This window comes from Sminthopsis crassicaudata, chromosome 5, assembly GCF_048593235.1.
Source record: "Sminthopsis crassicaudata isolate SCR6 chromosome 5, ASM4859323v1, whole genome shotgun sequence".
Taxonomy (NCBI): Eukaryota; Metazoa; Chordata; class Mammalia; order Dasyuromorphia; family Dasyuridae; genus Sminthopsis; species Sminthopsis crassicaudata.
The window spans coordinates 102,186,833-102,207,100 of record NC_133621.1 but is presented as its reverse complement, the minus strand read 5'-3'; the positions used below and the strand labels follow the sequence as shown (position 1 = coordinate 102,207,100).

Sequence of the window (20,268 nt, the reverse complement as noted above, 5' to 3'; positions counted from 1 at the left end):
CAGTGCAGAAAACCAGGGAGAAACCCCCATCCCCCTACAAAAGAAGCTGGGATAGGATCCCTGCCATTCTAGAAGTAGAGCTTAACTTTTTAAAATATTAGCCAAAATAAGCCCTGACCACACAGAGCTACTATGGAGACAGGAAGATCAGAATATATCTGGAAAGGCAGAAATGGCAAAATGCCCATCTATGGAACCTCAAATCTGTGGAATATAAATTGGTCTCAAACTCAAAAAGTTCTTTTTGAAGAGCTCAAAAAGGATTTTTAAAATCAAATAAAGTAGGCAGAAGAAAAATTGGGAAAAGAAATGAGAGCTATGCAGGAGAATTATGAAAACAAAAGTCAAGAGATTGGCAAAATGGGGGGGGGAACAATGAAGAAAACAACTCCTTAAAAAATACTGATTTGACGAAATGATAGAATTTATCTAGTGTCCCTCCCTCCCCATCTTTGGAATTTCATTAATAGTATGTTCAATTTTTTTTTTTTTTTGGTAAGGCAATCACAATTAAGTGACTTGCCCAGGGTCATACAGCTAGTAAGCATTAAAAAAAGTTTATAAGGCTGGATTTAAACTCAGGCCCTCCTGACTTTAGAATCAGCGCTTTAACCACAGTACCATCTTGCTGCCACAGTATGTTCAATTACTTTATCGAAAATGGGGTTCTTAAAAATCTATATTTCTTGTCCTGTTAATATGTGTATTTTATATTTTTATAGTCATTTATTTATGTTCATGCATTTTTTAAAATGGCCTTGATGGTCCTCTTTTTTAAGGACACCATGCCTTTTAACCTACCTTCCCCCAATTAAAAGCAAAATTGAGGCAGGAGGAAGTTGCTCATAACAAATAAGCAATGTCAAGCAAAATAAATCTAGAGTAGTCATTTGCAAAAAAATAGATGTATATTTCTCCAATTTGAGTCTATTATTTCTCAGTCAATAGATGGATAACACCAAGAATTCTTTGGGAAAATAGTAACTTGGTCAAAAAGTTTTTCAAAATTGTTTTTCTTAACAATCTTGATTTCCCTATACAAATTGTTCTGGTTTAACAGGATGATTTTAGAAAGGCCTGGAGAGACTTACATGAACTGATATTGAGTGAAATAAGCAGGACCAGGAGATCATTATATACTTCAACAATAATACTGTATGATGATCAGTTCTGATGGACGTGGCCCTCTACAACAATGAAATGAGCCAAATCAGTTCCAATAGAGCAGTAATGAACTGAACCAGCTACACCCAGTGAAAGAACTCTGGGGGATGACTATGAACCACTATATAGAATTCCCAATCCCTCTATTTTTGTCTGCCTGCGTTTTTGATTTCCTCCACAGGCTAATTGTACACTATTTCAAAGTTCAATTCCTTTTGTACAGCAAAATAACTGTTTGGACATGTATACATATATTGTATTAAATTTATACTTTAACATATGTAACATGTATTGGTCAACCTGACATCTGGGGGAGGGAGTGGGGGAAAAAAGGGGAAAAATGGGAACAAAAGGCTTGGCAATTGTCAGTGCTGTAAAATTACCCATGCATATATCTTGTAAATAAAATGCTATAATAATTTAAAAAAAAAAAAACAAATTGTTCTGGTTTTATATTCATTCTGCATTAGTTTAAAATGCCCAGAATTCTTTGAAATAATTTTTTCATACTTTCTCACAGAAAAATAAAAACCTGTTGTAATTATATATCACAATTTGCTTAACCATTCCCCAACTGATGGATATCTTCTTAGCTTCTGGATTTTGTTTGGCTTTGCTTTTTTTCCTCCTTTTAATCATCACTTTGCAAACCTAGAATTGTTTGGTGATAGCTCTTCTCTCCAACTTCTTGGGAGAAGGAGCCCAGTCTCCCCCATCCTGCCACACCAAGACATCCAAGGGAGACAGCTGGGAGAGGACTAGGTTAGTGTATGGATGAAGAAGAGGGCGATATCTGATGAAGAGTGGTGAAAAACACAGAGATTACAGTCAGAAAAGGGGATTTCAGACTTCTTAGAATGAGGAAGTAGTGTATTTCTGGGGGGTGGCAAGATTCAGGGCACCCCTATCTTTGTATGTGCCTGAAGTGTAGTGCAGGAGCAGAAGAAAGCTATGTGACTGTCTTCAGAGTATCTGGGGAGAATCCATATGCATGGTAAAGTCCTCTATTATGAGGGTAAGACCAAAACTTAAGAGCTTCAAATTCACTGAAGAAGGAAGGGAACAACAACTACCAGATTTTGATTGGGTGGTAAATGAGAATAGTATGAATCTCCAAAGAAGAGAGACTACAGAGTGATGCAAGGGGAGTACATGGAAATAGGGAGAAAGAAGGATTCTAAACCCTCCGCCTCAACCAGGGAGCAGAAATCAATGAAGGAAAATGCACCAGGACTGGAAAAGATAGTCAGGAAGATTGTCATCAAGACAAAACCAGTTTCCAGTAAAAGCTAGATCTGTGAGAAGAAAAAATTGAAAATGAAGGGAAGTCTGCTACCTATTGGAACAAGTATTCCAGAGGACACAACAGAAGAGGGAGGTGGAATTAGAATGAAAATTTGGGGTGGGAGGATTGAAGGGGATGGCAATGAGGAATGGGATGGGAGGAGTAAGGTATGTAGTTTGGATGATGATATACAGAGTTCAGAGTTGCTGGGATGAGGTGGATATGACCAGGTCCAAGAATGTTGAGTGGAAGACTCTATCCTTCTACTCTCAGAAGACAGGCAGAGAGACTTGGAGTCAAAGAGAGAGTTGTTCTTTTTGCATACAAGCCTTTCCACAGTCAAGAAGGGAAGTTAGTCTGGCAGCAGGAGGTAGTGGATACCTTTTGCTGGAACAAATGAAAAAGGTTGCGTTGAGGCATGTGGAAACTGCCCAGTCTAAACTCAAACAGCTTTCCCTCAGAGAGACACTGCACTGAGCAGGAATTGAAAAGTTCAGGTCTCTAACACAAATACAGTCTGAGGTCTTCTCACTTGAGAATGCACATGTTAAGGCTTTTAAGAGACACTCTTTGTTTCTTCTCTATTAAACTGTTAGCATTGCAACTAGTACAATGGACAGAAAGCTTGCTATCCTTAGGAGTCAAGAAAAGCTGAGCACAATTTCTGCCTCAGAAACTTACAAACAGCAATGTGATCCTGGCCAAGTCATATAACCTTTCTTAGCATGAGTTTCCTCATTTCTAAAACAAGAATAATAGCATCTACTTCTTAAGACTACTGTTAAGGATAATAAAATGATGAAATATATGTAAAGCACTTTGCAAACCTTAAAGACTGATATAAATGTTGGCTATTATCATCATCATCATTACATAGTCCCTTCCAATTGTTCACATAAATTACCTTTCTAGGATTTTTCTGAACTCTTGGGTTTCTATTTTATGTTCCTACTACACTTTGGTTCTCATCAAGAATTTTTAAAGAATCATATTCTATTAAAGGTCTGCTTTTTTCTCTGTAAAACTTTAGTTTTGCTAGCTAACTTATTCTTGGTTATAAGCTTCTATCTTTTGCCTTTTAGAATACCGTATTCCAAGAGTTCCTCTTTTATCGGAAGAAGCTGCTAGGTCTTATGTAGTACAAACTATGGTTCTTGATAGCTGAATTGCTTCCTTTTATATGCTTGCAATATTTTTTTCTGTGTAGTTGAAAGTTCTTGATTTTGACTAAAACATTCCTAAAACGTTTTCTTTTGAAGTTTATTCCTAGAAACAATTGATGAATTTTTTTTCCTATATTTTGATCTCTTGTTCCAATAGCTATGGACTGCTTTTATTTGCAATTTCTTTAAATATAGTGTCAATAAGTTAAAAAGTAGGTACTTTTGTGCAGATACTATGTTAAGTTCTAGGGATACAAAGGCTGCAGGGAAAAACCTAGTTCAAAGCACTGTTGTCTGTTTTAGAATCATGGTTTTCATGGAGTCCAATGACTCTTGAATTTCCCTCTCCTTCCCCTATTTCCCAAGTCAGTTATTTTTGGTATCTTATAATTCATACTTCCTTCTATTTTTTCAATCTTTCTGCATACCCTTTGACCCAGCCATACTACTACTGGGCTTATAAACCAAGGAAATTCTAAAGAAGGGAAAGGGACCTATATGTGCCAAAATGTTTGTGGCAGCCCTTTTTGTAGTGGCTAGAAACTGGAAAATGAATGGATGCCCATCAATTGGAGAATGGTTGGGTAAATTATGGTATATGAATGTTATGGAATATTATTGTTCTGTAAGAAATGACCAACAGGATGAATACAGAGAGGTTTGGAGAGATTTACATGAACTGATGCTGAGTGAAATGAGCAGAACTAGGAGATCATTATACACTTCAATAACAATACTATATGAGGATGTATTCTGATGGAAGTGGATATCTTCAACATAGAGAAGAGCTAATCCAGTTCCAATTGATCAATGATGGACAGAATCAGCTACACCCAGAGAAGGAACACTGGGAAATGAGTGTAAACTGTGAGCATTTTTTGTTTTCCTCCCCAAGTTATTTTTACCTTCCGAATCCAATTCTTCCTTTGCAACAACAACAAAATTCGGTTCTGCACATATATATTGTACCTAGGATATACTATAACATATTTAATATGTATGGGAATGCCTGCCATCTAGGGGAGGGGGTGGAGGGAGGGAGGGGAAAAATTTAGAAGAAAGCAGCAATATTTTTAGTCTTTAGTGTGTCACCAACAAAGAAAACCTAATAGATTTAAAAGGTGCCTCTAGCAAACTAGATTACAGTTTGCCTAAAGCAAACCTAAAAGAGAACTAAAAAAGGGAAGATAGTAACTCTAAAAGGGAAAGTAACCTTTAAAAAATAATGATGGGATAAAAAGAAAAGTAAAAGAAAGGGGAAAAATGAAAAGTATGACAAGAGCCCCTTAACCTCATCCATAAGTAAGTAAGGGAACTGAAAGAAAAATCCAAACATTCATAGTCATACAAAAGACATACCTTGGGAAGACCCGAGCACGTAATTCCTTAACAAAAGTTCTCGTCCCAGCTTGTACTGGTTTGGAACCATCATCATTTTCTGTGTAATCATGTCTGTGCCAGTTCCTCCTCTTTTTCACTAGAATTTTTTAAAATAAAAATATTTTTGTTCATTGAGATTCAAATAATAAATATATATGTATATATATTTATTTTATAATTTATATTATTTATATAATTTAGGTATATTTATATTTATAATAAATATACCTTCTGAACATTCATAACTTGCAATGGACAATCAATGCAGCAACTAATGGCCAAACTATTAGAAGTAAGCTTCTCTGTGTACATTGGTCCTCAATGAAAAAAAAACACTTTATCATTAAGTTCTTACCTTTTACAGCTGGTAAAATTTGCCTCAAATACAACCTTTGAGTTATATCTTGGAACATTAATTGGCAACTTATGAATACTTGTTGGCTAAATGATGAAATAAAAAATAAAAATTCTAAGAGAAAATAATCATCTGTAAATTTTATTTTATTCAACATGACATTAAATAGAAATGCTTTTAAAATATTTCTAAGTGTGAAATGTAAATGTTGTTTGATGACATCATTCTGGGTACTTCAGTTTTTTTTACCAACTTCTTAAATTCTAAAGCAAATTTTGAAGATTGAAAAAAATGAAACTAGAATAGATGATGCCTTAGACCAGGGGTTCTCAAACTATGGCGTGCGGGCCAGTTGAGGGGGAGCTGAGGACATTTATGCGCCACTGGGTTATGGCAAATGGGCTGAGGGGTGGAGACAAAATGTGAGTTTTTGTTTTTATTATAGTCCGGCCACACTGCCTTAGACCAATACTTACCTTTAAAGTGAGTATAAAAATTAATGCTATTTTTTATCATGGTTGTCTAAGAAGGTCAGATCATATCACATAATCACTTTTAGTGTATTTTCTAATATCCCTTTTTAGATCACCAGAGTACAACTCCAAAAAGTCTACCAGAAAGGAAGAACATGGTGATAAAGAATGATTATCTTAAAGTAGATTACCCTCAAAAAAAGGTCAGGCAACTTTCAAAATCACCTAAAATAATCTTATATGTTAAACATACCAAGATTATACTTAACCCCAGTTTGGTCCAATGAGGAAGGGAGAGGTAAAATTAGAAAATCTTCAGTGAAAAAACATAAATGTTCTGACAAAAAGATGAAAGGGAAAATTATTAATAGGAAAAGATGGTTCAGAGAGTTAGTTTGCCATGAGATTTCTAGCAAGAAGGAAAGTTTATGCAATCATAGCAAAAAAATAAGTATAGCTTGACTACATGATTCAAGGTAATTAATAATGGTAGAATATCTTACTTCTAATTTTGAAAGGCCAGATAAGTCTATTTTATCATAGCCAAATTTTTTAAATGTTGCCCATAAATAGCACTTTTTTACAACATCTATAGAAAACAGCTCCACTGATTCTGAAAAGCATCTGGTTTCCCCTTTCCTGAGATAGTTTCACTACTCCTAAAAAAATATCTTTGGCATCCTACTACTTTAGGGAGCTTCTAGCATGTATCCAATTTTAAAAGCTAAATATGTAATAAAAAAAACCTATTAGGCACTGGAAATACAAAGACAAAAGACAATTGTTTCCTTAAGTCACTTAAATCCTATGGGTAGAAAGGGAGAAACATAGAATTATGTATCTAAATACAAGGTAATCTGAGAAGGGAAAAAGTATTAAAAAGGGAATGAGAGGGTCAAGGAAGACTTTAATTAAAAGGTAGCACATGAGCTGAGTTTTAAGAAAAATAAAAATTTTAAGATATGTATTAAGGAGAAGACGTATTCCAAGCATCAAGGATATTAAGCCTATACAAAGGCAAGCTCACAGAAGATGAAATTTCAAGTTCAATGAACAACTAAGGGTGGTCAATTAATTAAATAGAGAACATATGAAAGTTAACATGAAACAAGGCTGGAAAAGCAAGTGTAAACCAAATTGAAGAGTTCTAAAAACAACTAGGCTAAGGAATTTTTATTTTACCCTCACTGGCAATCGGGGGGTTGGTTGCTGTCCTTCATTCTCGAAAAGTACAAAATGACACCACGATGTTAGAGTAGAGTTACAGTGTGTCTGACATGGGTGATCAAAGCTCAGAATGCTCTGCCATAGATTAGACACAAATAGCCCAGCATTTGAAATGGTTTCTCTAACTTTGCACATCTCTCCTTTCTTCTGAGCAACTTCAATTCTGTTTTGCTCATAGAGCAGAGCTCTTTCTCTGATAAGAGCACACCATGCTAAATGGTCCTGTGCCAGTATCTCCCATGCCATATAGTTAATTCTAAAGTTCTTAAGAGACACCTTGAGTGTCCTTGTCCTTGCATCGCTTTTTCTGACCTCTTTATCAATGCTGGCCTTGTATGAGTTCTCCATAAAATAGTCTTTTTGGCAAATGTCCATCTGATGTCTGAACAATGTAGCAATGTCATGATGGCACACTTGCCCATAAGTCTTGGACAACAGACAATGCTCTCTTGCTTTCCCAGTCACCAGTAGAGTGATATTTTAGCATGATATTTTCAGCCTGTGTTCAAACACTTTCAATGAGGACAAACATAGCATGAAAGTCAGCTACTGGCAATAAAAAAAAAAAAAAAAAAAGCCACTAAACAATAATGCTTTGATACTGGTTAAGAAATAAAATAGTAGAACAAATGGGTAGAAGATTCAGAAGCAAATAAACACAGTGACTTAGTGTTTGACAAATCCAAAAATCTCTGCTCCTCAGGTAAGAACTATTTATTCAACATAAACTTTTGAGAAAAGTTTTGAGCAAAGTAGTTTGGATCTCACACCATATAACAAGATAAAAGCTGTAAAGATGATATAAACAAATTAGAAGAACAAATATTTTTTCCCATTTACCTGCTCATCTTCTAAGTTTACCTGCATTAGTTTTATTTGTGCAGAGAGTATGGTAAAGCTTACATCTAAATTGAATAAAATGAACAGCAAATCTTAAAAGAAAATGAAATTAGAAATTAGACTGAGAAAGGGGAGAGGTAAAAATGCCAGAAGCTTCATATCTCAAAGTACTATAAGAATACTAGTATTAATTTTTTTTAAAAAGAGAGTCCATGATTTCTAGAAAAAAAAATCTAGGATTATTAAAGAGACTGCAATTTCCTGAAGACAATTCAGATTGATCTTCTATTTAATTCTGGGCCCAACTCATCTGCATTTTTACTATGTATCCCAGATATATTTGATGATAGACAAGCTTTATAGGATGTCTAATGTATATCATAACTTGGATAACAGATAATTCTTTATTCATTTGATTTTTCCTCAATGGATAGTTAAGCCAAATTACTTTGAGTTGCTAAGAATAAGTTTCAAGAGATATTCAGTTTTCTAATGAAATGATCATGTAAATATGTACAAAGAGATCAGAGATTTAGAAGTAAATGGGACCTTAAAAGTTGGTCATCAAGTCCAGTCCCTTCATTTTACTAATTAAGAAAATGAGGCACATAGTTAAAGACTTTCCTCAGGGTCACATTATTACTTTGACACAGAATTTAAAACGTGGTCTCATATCCAAGCCTAGCAACCTAACCACACTGCCTCTCAGATGAGGAAACATCACTGAGGAGCACTGTGATGTAGTAGGAAGAGCATGGAACCTAGAATCTAAAGAACCTCAACACCCACAGGGAATAGATAATTTTGATTATATTAAGTTAAAAAGGTTTTGTACTAACAAAAGTAATACAGACAAGATTAGAAGGAAAGCAATAAATTGGGAAAACATTTTTACATTCAAGGGTTCTGATAAAGGCCTCATTTCTAAAACATATAGAGAACTGACTCAAATTTATAAGAATTCAAGCCATTTCCGATTGACAGATGGTCAAAAAATATGAACAGACAATTTTCAGATGAAGAAATTGAAACCATCTCTAGTTATATGAAAAAAGGTGCTCCAAATCACTATTAATCAGAGAAATGCAAATTAAGACAACTCTGAGATACCACCACACACCTCTCAGATTGGCTAAGATGACAGGAAAAGACAATGACAAATGATGAAGGGGATGTGGGAAAACTGGACCACTAAGGTTGGTGGAGTTGTGAATGGATCCAACCTTTCTGGAGAGCAATTTGGAACTATGCCCAAAGAGCCATCAAAATGTGCATATCCTTTGATCCAGCAGTGTTTCTACTAGTCTATATTCCAAAAAGATCTTAAAGGGAAGAAAAGGATCCACATGTACAAAAATTTTTGTGGCAGCCCTTCCAAGTCTGTATCTGGCCCTTCTGAGTCTGTGTCTGGCTTTCACTCTGGCTAAGTTTGTCCCAGCTTATATGCTCTCTTATAATTACATTATCATAGGTGTGAATCTTGTGGAACTATATTAAGTACTAAGTACATTTACTGAACTAGAAAACTATTAACCACCATGCTAAAGTAGATAACCATTGTATTTATCAATTCCACTGACTTAGCACCTTGTAAGAATCCTTGTTTCAGAGTTCTGGCCCATAACAGGAAATCAGATATCTGAGGAAATAGTTGGTAATTTTGAAGAGAAAAGGTCTGGTGCCACATTACAAAGAGCTATAATCCAGGGAGAAGAGAAATAGAGATAACACATTTAAACACTTTTTCAAAGAGTTTGACAGAGGAAGGAAGAAGAAATATAGAATGATAGCTTGAGATCTCTGTAGGATCTAGAAAGGGGTTTTTGTGTGTTTTTTAAAGGATGCGACAGACTTGGGCACATTTGAAGATAGCAGGGAAAGAACAAGGAGAGAGAGAGAGAGGTTGAAGATTTGAAAGAGGGTGGAGATGAATGAGAACATAAATGAATGCGAATATAATACACTAGAGAGACAGGAAGAGAGCAGAAGTCCAACTTTCAAAGTTGGCCGTCAAAAGATCACCCTTTTTACATCTATAGCAATCTAATCTTTGACAAACCCAAAGATACCAACATTAGGGATAAAAATTCATTATTCGGAAAAAACTGTTGGGAAAACTGGAAATTAGTATGGCAGAAATTAGATATGGATCCACACTTAACACCATATACCAAGATAAGATCAAAATGGATCCATGATTTAGGCATAAAGAGGGAGATAATAAATAGATTAGAGGAACAGAGGATAATCTGCCTCTCAGACTTGTGGAGGAGGAAGGAATTTATGATCAGAGGAGAACTAGAGATCATTATTGATCACAAAATAGAAGATTTTGATTACATCAAACTAAAAAGTTTCTGTACAAATAATACTAATGCAAACAAGATTAGAAGGGAAGTAACAAATTGGGGAAATATTTTTAAAAACAAAGGTTCTGACAAAGGTCTCATTTCCAAAATATATAGAGAACTGACCATAATTTATAAGAAACCGAACCATTCTCCAATTGATAAATGGTCAAAGGATATGAACAGACAATTCTCAGAGGAAGAAATTGAAACTATATCCACTCACATGAAAGAGTGTTCCAAATCACTACTGATCAGAGAAATGCAAATTAAGACCACTCTGAGATACCACTACACACCTGTCAGATTGGCTAAGATGACAGGAACAAATAATGATAAATGTTGGAGGGGATGTGGGGAAATTGGGACACTAATACATTGCTGGTGGAGTTGCGAAAGAATCCAGCCATTCTGGAGAGCAATCTGGAATTATGCCCAAAAAGTTATCAAACTGTGCATACCCTTTGACCCAGCAGCGCTACTACTGGGATTATATCCCAAAGAAATACTAAAGAGCGGAAAGAGACATATATGTGCCAAAATGTTTGTGGCAGCTCTTTTTGTTGTAGCTAGAAACTGGAAGATGAATGGATGTCCATCAGTTGGAGAATGGTTGGGTAAATTGTGGTATATGAAGGTTATGGAATATTATTGCTCTGTAAGAAATGACCAGCAGGAGGAATACAGAGAGGCCTGGAGAGACTTAAATCAACTGATGCTGAGTGAAATGAGCAGAACCAGAAGATCACTGTACACTTCAACAACAATACTGTATGAGGATGTATTCTGATGGAAGTGGAAATCTTCAACATAAAGAAGATCCAACTCACTTCCAGTTGATCAATGATGGACAGAGGTAGCTACACTCAGAGAAGAAACACTGGGAAGTGAATGTAAATTGTTAGCACTAATATCTGTCTGCCCAGGTTGCATGTACCTTCGGATTTTAATGCTTATTGTGCAACAAGAAAATGATATTCACACACATGTATTGTATCTAGACTATATTGTAACACATGTAAAATGTATGGGATTGCCTGTCATCGGGGGGAGGGAATAAAGGGAGGGGGGGTAATTTGGAAAAATGAATACAAGGGATAATATTATAAATATATATATATATATATATAATAAAAAAAAATAAAAAAAAAAAAGATCACCCTTTTGTCAGAGACTGGAAGAGAAGAGGGGGAAAATAGGGATGATGATTTCAAAGACTTTGAGATAAAGCACATGGAGAAGAGTGAGTTCATACTAAACAATTTCAATTTTTTCAGTACAATAAGAGGCAATATCTTCATCTGACAGATTAGGGAAAGAAGAGGTATGGAGAAAGAGCCTTTAAGAGCAAAGAAATTTGAAATAGCTGAGGGTAGGGTGACAGAGAGCTGAGTTAGGAAATCAATTAGAAGACTAAATGGATAGAGTGCTAGGCCTGAAATCAGGAAGCTCATTCTCATGAGTGCAAATCTAGTCTCCAACATTTACAAACTGTGTCATCTTGGGAAAGTCACTCTTCCCTGTTTGCTTCAGTTCCCTATTTGTAAAATGAACTTGAGAAGATAAATGGCAAACCGCTCTAGTATCTTTGTCAAGAAAACCCCCAAAGCTGGATCATGAAGAATTGGACCCAACTAAACAACAATAAACTTCAGGATAAACTTAAGGTAACTGAACCAGAAGTTGGATAACATAAATCTGTAATATACCCAGCCAGCATTGATGTGGGATGTACTCTCATTTCAGTCTGCAGTTTATAAGTAGGAGTTTAATATATAGGTGATGAGAGCAATCCAGAACCTGAGGTTTATTAAAAGGAAGCAAGGTATTCAAAAGTAGAGGAGTAGAGTTGATTTGAAATAGTTAAACTATTAGGTTACAGTTGGAAAAGGAGGAAAGTGAAAACAGAATGGAGATAAAGGTTTAAGAAAGTACTAAGATCCGAATACAATCCTTCCTTTGCAACAACAACAACAACAAAATTCAGTTCTGCACATATATATTGTACCTAGGATATACTATAAGATATTTAATATGTATGGGAATGCCTGCCATCTAGGAGAGGGGGTGGAGGGAAGGAGGGGAAAAACTCGGAACAGAAGGGAGTACAAGGGATAATGTTGTTAAAAAAAAAAAAAATTACCTATGCATATGTACTGTCAAAGAAAATGTTATAATTATAAAAATTAATTTAAAAATTACAAAAAAAAAAAAAAAAAGAAATACTACCAGACAGCAAAAAAAAAAAAAAAAAGTACTAAGAGTAGAAAACAGATGCAGACCTTCCCCAGTAAGATCAGGAGTGAAACAAGGTTGCCCACTATCATCATTATTATTCAATATAGTACTAGAAACGCTAGCCTCGGCAATAAGAGCCGAGAAAAGAGATTCAAGGAATTAGAGTAGGAAATGAGGAAATCAAATTATCACTCTTTGCAGATGACATGATGGTATACTTAGAGAACCCCAAAGACTCTGCTAAAAAGCTATTAGAAATAATTCAGAATTTTAGCAAAGTGGCAGGATACAAAATAAATCCACATAAATCCTCAGCATTTTTATATATCACCAACAAAACGCAACAGCAAGAGATACAAAGAGAAATTCCATTCCAAACAAATGTTGAGAGTATGAAGTATTTGGGAATCCATCTACCAAAGAATAGTCAGGAATTATATGAGAAAAATTACAAAACACTTGCCAAAAAAATAAAGTCAGATTTAAATAATTGGAAAGACATTCAGTGCTCTTGGATAGGCCGAGCGAATATAATAAAGATGACAATACTCCCCAAAATAATCTATTTATTTAGTGCTATACCAATCAGACTCCCAAGAAACTATTTTAATGACCTAGAAAAAATAACAACAAAATTCATATGGAAGAATAAAAGGTCGAGAATTGCAAGGGAACTAATGAAAAAAAAGTCAGAGGAAGGTGGTCTAAGTGTACCTGATCTAAAGCTATATTATATAGCAGCAGTCACCAAAACCATTTGGTACTGGCTAAGAAATAGAACGGTAGATCAGTGGAACAGATTAGATACAAAGGACAAAAAAGGGTACATCTATAGCAATCTAATCTTTGACAAACCCAAAGATACCAACATTAGGGACAAAAATTCATTATTCAGAAAAAACTGTTGGGAAAACTGGAAATTAGTATGGCAGAAATTAGATATGGATCCACACTTAACACCATATACCAAGATAAGATCAAAATGGGTCCATGCTTTAGGCATAAAGAATGAGATAATAAATAGATTAGAGGAACAGAGAATAGTCTACCTCTCAGACTTGTGGAGGAGGAAGGAATTTATGATCAGAGGAGAACTAGAGATCATTATTGATCACAAAATAGAAGATTTTGATTACATCAAACTAAAAAGTTTCTGCACAAACAATACTAATGCAAACAAGATTAGAAGGGAAGTAACAAATTGGGAAAATATTTTTAAAAGTAAAGGTTCTGACAAAGGTCTCATTTCCAAAATATATAGAGAACTGACCCTGATTTATAGGAAACCAAACCATTCTCCAATTGATAAATGGTCAAGGGATATGAACAGACAATTTTCAGATGATGAAATTGAAACTATATCCACTCATATGAAAGAGTGTTCCAAATCACTACTGATCAGAGAAATGCAAATTAAGACAACTCTGAGATACCACTACACACCTGTCATATTGGCTAAGATGACAGGAACAAATAATGATGAATGTTGGAGGGGCTGTGGGAAAACTGGGACACTGATACATTGTTGGTGGAGTTGTGAAAGAATCCAGCCATTCTGGAGAGCAATTTGGGTGTGCATTCCCTTTGACCCAGCATTGCTGTTATTGGGATTATATCCCAAAGAAATACTAAAGAGCGGAAAGGGACCTGTATGTGCCAAAATGTTTGTGGCAGCTCTTTTTGTTGTAGCTAGAAACTGGAAGTTGAATGGATGTCCATCAATTGGAGAATGGTTGGGTAAATAATGGTATATGAAGGTTATGGAATATTATTGCTCTGTAAGAAATGACCAGCAGGAGGAATACAGAGAGGCTTGGAGAGACTTACATCAACTGATGCTGAGTGAAAAGAACAGAACCAGAAGATCGCTGTACACTTCAATGCTGTATGAAGAGGTATTCTGATGGAAGTGGATATCTTCAACATAAAGAAGATCCAACTCACTTCCAGCTGATCAATGATGGACAGAAACAACTACACCCAGAGAAGGAACACTGGGAAGTGAATGTAAATTGTTAGCACTACTGTCTATCTATCCAGGTTACTTATACCTTCAGAAGCTAATACTTAATGTGCAACAAGAAAATGGTATTTACACACATATATTGTATCTAGGTTATATTGTAACACATGTAAAATGTATGGGATTGCCTGTCATATTAAGGGGAGGAAGTGGAGGGAGGGAGGGGATAATTTGGAAAAATAAATAAAAACAAAAGTAAAAACAGATAGAGATAAAAAAAATAAAAAGAAAAATAAAAAAGAAAACAGGTGCAGAAGGAGAAAAAAGTAAAAACAGATATATAATGGAAAGAGATTATGACCAGTCAGGAGAATGTCAAGAGTTTCTAATGAAAGAAATGAAATACTTCTGAGTAATAGCTAAGATTTAGTGGACAAAGAATACAAACAAAAAAATGGGAAATGAGGAAATTGAAAAGAGCATCTACGTATATATTAAAGATCTCTTGTAGAGAAGTAGAAGTTGGAGAAGAAAGGAATAGAGATGCTGAACTTGAGAAAGGAGGAAGAATGCCTGATAAACACTACAACTACAATCATTTTTACTGAGTAGAAAGTTTCAAATGAATGAATTTCAAAAAAGGAAAGGCTACTAACTGAAGGAGGCAAAGGGAAAATCTAAAAGTGACAATGAATGGGTCAAAGGATATGAACAGACAATTTTCAGATGATGAAATTAAAACTATTTCTACTCATATGAAAGAGTGTTCCAAATCACTATTGATCAGAGAATTGCAAATTAAGACAACTCTGATATATCATTACACACCTGTCAGATTGGCTAAGATGACAGGAACAAATAACAATGAATGTTGGAGGGGCTGTGGGAAAACTGGGGCATTGATGCATTGTTGGTGGAGTTGTGAAAGAATCCAACCATTCTGGAGAGCAATCTGGAATTATGCCCAAAAAGTTATCAAAATGTGCATACCCTTTGACCCAGCCATACTACTACTGGGCTTATATCCCAAGGAAATACTAAAAAAGGAAAAGGGACCTATATGTGCCAAAATGTTTGTGGCAGCCCTTTTCATAGTGGCTAGAAACTGGAAGATGATTGGATGTCCATCAATTGGAGAATGGTTGGTTAAATTATAGTATATGAATGTTATGGAACATTATTGTTCTATAAGAATGATCAGCAGGAAGAATACAGAGAGGCTTGGAGAGACATCAACTGATGCTGAGTGAAACGAGCAGAACTAGGGGATCATTATACACTTCAACAATGATACTGTATGAGGATGTATTCTTTTTTTTTTTTTTTTAATTTTTTTTTATTATATATATATATATTTTTTTTTTATAATATTATCCCTTGTATTCATTTTTCCAAATTACCCCCCCTCCCTTTATTCCCTCCCCCCGATGACAGGCAATCCCATACATTTTACATGTGTTACAATATAGTCTAGGTACAATACATGTGTGTGAATATCATTTTCTTGTTACACAATAAACATTAAAATCCGAAGGTACATGCAACCTGGGCAGACAGATATTAGTGCTAACAATTTACATTCACTTCCCAGTGTTTCTTCTCTGAGTGTAGCTACCTCTGTCCATCATTGATCAACTGGAAGTGAGTTGGATCTTCTTTATGTTGAAGATTTCCACTTCCATCAGAATACATCCTCATACAGTGTTGTTGTTGAAGTGTACAGTGATCTTCTGGTTCTGCTCATTTCACTCAGCATCAGTTGATTTAAGTCTCTCCAGGCCTCTCTGTATTCCTCCTGCTGGTCATTTCTTACAGAGCAATAATATTCCATAACCTTCATATACCACAATTTACCCAACAATTCTCCAACTGATGGACATTATGAGGATATATTCTGATGAAAGTGGATATCTTCAACATAGAGTAGAGCTAATCCAATTCCAATTGATCAATGATGGAAAGAATCAGCTACATCCAGAAAAGGAACACTGGGAAATGAGTGTAAACTGTGAGCATTGTTTTTTTGTTTTGTTTTGTTTCTCTTCCCAGATTATTTTTACCTTCCGAATACAATCCTTCCTTTGCAACAGCAACAACAAAATTCGGTTCTGCACATATATATTGTACCTAGGATATACTATAAGATATTTAATATGTATGGGAATGCCTGCCATTTAGGGGAGGGGGTGGAGGGAAGGAAGGAAAAAACTCGGAACAGAAAGGAGTACAAGGGATAATGTAAAAAAAAAAAAAATTTTTTACCTATACATATGTACTGTCAAAGAAAATGTTATAATTATAAAAATTAATAAAAAAGAAAAAAAAAAAAGGAATAGCAAAAAGAAAAAATAAATAAATAAATAAAAGTGACAATGAGAAGCAAGGAGTGTTCAGAACCCCACCTCCAAGACACCAGTGTGACCTACCTGTATCTCTCTCCAATCCCTTTCAAGAAAGGAAAAAAAAAAAAAATCAGGGGAAGGAGGGGAGAAGAGGGGAAGGGGGAATTCAATAAATATGAACAACAAAAAATTCCTAACAAGGAACAATCCTCTAACAATGAAGATCTTCAACTTTAGTTTTAAAGTGTTGTCTTAGGATGAGAGGTTGGAATGAGTGTTAAGTTGAAGGCAGAACTGGAAACCAGGTTGTCTTGATTCTCTTTCCACTATATTATGATGTTGTTTCTCTATTTAACACTACTCCCAAAAGCACAAAGACTATGAAAATAACTCCACTGAATTTATTTCTTCATATGAATAAAAAAAGCTGAACTCAATTTCTAGTTCACTTAGTAATGACCTTTGTGTTAAGAACAATTACAATTTTTCTTAGGGTTTCTTACTCGACTATATCTCACATTCTTGGCTGTTTACTGTTGGTTTGTTGTCTTAAAAGGTACTGAAATTGTCTTCAAGACTTAACAGGCTCATATAGAGGACTAAGTGGCTTAAGCTACTGATCAGTCGTGGTCACCTAAGTACAAAAAAGACCAAAGCTCTTTGAGCAAATTCAACTGTTCCTTTAAGTGTCTGACCTTAGATCATCACAAGAGAGAAAGAGGTAAGAATTCTATACTCATCAGAAGCCAGGCTGGGTCCTTAATAAATATTCCCTTCAATAACTTTTCTTTTCCCTGCAATGATTAAATGAACCTCTTTTTATTAACTGCTAAATATTCCCCAAATGTCTTATTTTGTTCCAATATTAGTTCAAAACCTGGCCTATAATAAATATTTTGTGTATAAAGGGTAAGTTCTAGCTGTATCTTTGAAAAAAAGTGTACAAGTTTTTACATACACAGAAGTTCTCCAGACTAGCTAAATACCCACATTTAATCATTACAGGAATATTGGTCCACAGAGGTATGCTTTTTATTACCTAGAAAATAGTCCTATCCTTTAAAAAAATTTCAGTTAATACTAGATAAATGAAGCAATAACACATATTATAAAGGACTATAGAAGTGACTGAAAAATCGCAAAGAACCCTAAATTATAGTTTGCCCTGTTATATTTCAAAAAATACTGTAAATTCACCTGTAAACCAAACCCTGGGCCAAAACATATTCAAGTATGCTAGCTGTCTATAATTCCCATTCTAGAGGATTTTATAGTGTGATGAAAAATAATTATCATAATTCTGAGTCTATCTTATAGTTTAAATTTTTTAAGCAAAAAAAGAATATTAATTCAGAAGTTTTTAATCAACATATTTTTATTGAACATATTGGCTAAATACTTTATTTCTGCTAAAAACACATAGCTGAACTTCAAAATGAAAATCTGGCTAAAGAATTATATTCTAATTTTACTGGAAAACAAAACCTCTATATATTCTGTAGGTTTCACAAATATTTCTAAAAGCAAAAATTTTTAATTTATAAAATGATTAGATTAACTAGAATCAATGTAATTTTCACTTCATTTTGACAATTAATAACTTTAACACACAAACTTCCTGACCCATATATGGTTTAACAATAGATTTAGAAGTTATTCCTGTTCGCTCTTAAAAAACACTGATTACAGTAATACCTGATAATGATATAACTGGTTAGAATGGGTTATCATCAAATATTCTGCACTGAAATTAATTTGCACATCTAGTACTTACTTAAGGAAGATCCATGGAGAACTGCACAGTTGGGACAGTGATATAGGTCAATATCAACAGCATGATGTTCTTCTACTCTAACACAGCTAAGAGAGAAAAAATAAAATAAAATTCAAAATTGAAAATAACTTTAGAAGAAAGCTACATCAATTGAAACTCAAGTTATAAATTTAAAACTAAAATTGCCAAATTGCCAACAATGTTAGTTTTACACACACACACACATTTTTCTAGATAACCTGGTATAACATGGCAAAATTAAATTCCATTTGCCCAATTACCTGCTAGGCAAATAAAGAGACAAACTTCAAAGGATCAGGAGTAACAACACAAAATTCCGAACTATCAGGAGTAATTCTCTCTCTCTCTCTCTCTCTCTTTTTTTTTTTTAGTATTTTATTTTTATTGAATAGTATTTTATTTTTCCCAATTACATGTAAAGATAGTCTACAACATTGTTTTTTGTAAGATTTTTTAATTAAAAATTTTTCTCCCTACCTCCCTAAGACAGCAAAAAATCTCATATGGGTTATACACATGCAATCATGTAAAACATATTTCCCCATTAATCATGTTGTAAAAGCAGCAGCAGAAAAAAAAAATCACACACAGAAAAAGGAAAACAGTCTGCTTTGATCTGCATTTAGACGCCATAGTTCCTTCTCTGGCTATGGATAACAATTTCCATCAGAGTCTTTTAGAACTGTCTTGGAACACTGTATTGTTGAGAAAAACTAAGTTCAGCATGTTGATGTGACTATTAGTATATACAAGATTCTTCTGGTTCTGTTTACTTCACCCATCATCAGTTTATGTAAGTCCAGATATTTCTGAAATCTGCCTGCTCATCATTTCTTATAGAATAGTATTCCATTATATTCACATACCACTACTTGTTCAGCCATTCCCCAATTGATGGGCATCTACTCAATTTCTAACTCTTTGCCACCACCTGCTATAAATATTTTTGTACATGTAAGTCCTTTCCCCCTTTTTGGTGATCTCTTTGGGTTACAAACCTAATACTGGTACTGCTGGGTCAAAGGGTATTCACAGTTTGACTGTCCGGTGGTCACATCTCCAAATAACTTCAGAATGGTTCAATCAGTTCACAATTCCACCAACAATACATTAGTGCCCCAATTTTCCCACATTTTCTCCAGTATTTGTCATTTTCCTTTTCTATCATATTAGCCAATCTGATAGGTACAATATGGTACCTCAGAGTTGTTTTAACTTGAATTTATCTAATCAATAATGATTTAGAGCAAGAAATTCTGTCTTAAGCCACAATAACTCCAAAATCAATATCAGTAAAATCACTGTGTTTAAAAAAAAAAAAAAAAAAAAAGTGCTCTTACTTGGGCTAGATCAATGAAATGTGGCTTTACCATTATCATATCAATAAAACTCAGCCACAGATATTAAACTGTTCATCATGACCATGATGAATCCATTAGTCTAATGGGGGAGATGATGAAATTTAAAATTGAGAGGAGGGAGATAGACCCTTCATATATAGTTAAGCCAAGTTATCCTGGCATAGAATAATAATACAACCCTACTCATTTTCATATCACTTAATAAAATCATGTTTCAAAGGGGGTTGGCCTAGGTAACTGATTTATCTCTGAGGCGCTATAATTTGGTGGGCAAGCCCAATTTTTAAATCACCACTGCAACTAAATTATTTCTCTGAGTGCATTAATATATCAA

At 34.6% G+C, this 20,268-nt stretch overlaps 1 protein-coding gene across 1 annotated transcript in view; it reads right to left on the bottom strand.

The window, feature by feature from the left end:
- The window catches only part of KDM7A (lysine demethylase 7A), an 89,107-nt gene that overhangs the window by 45,042 nt on the left and 23,797 nt on the right, over positions 1–20,268 (bottom strand). Inside the window, exons 2-3 of the mRNA XM_074267762.1 lie at positions 18,553–18,638; positions 4,972–5,089 (exon numbers count right to left, since the gene is read on the bottom strand). Of these exons, the coding sequence (XP_074123863.1) occupies positions 4,972–5,089; positions 18,553–18,638 (204 nt within the window). The remainder of the gene's footprint in view (positions 1–4,971; positions 5,090–18,552; positions 18,639–20,268) is intronic.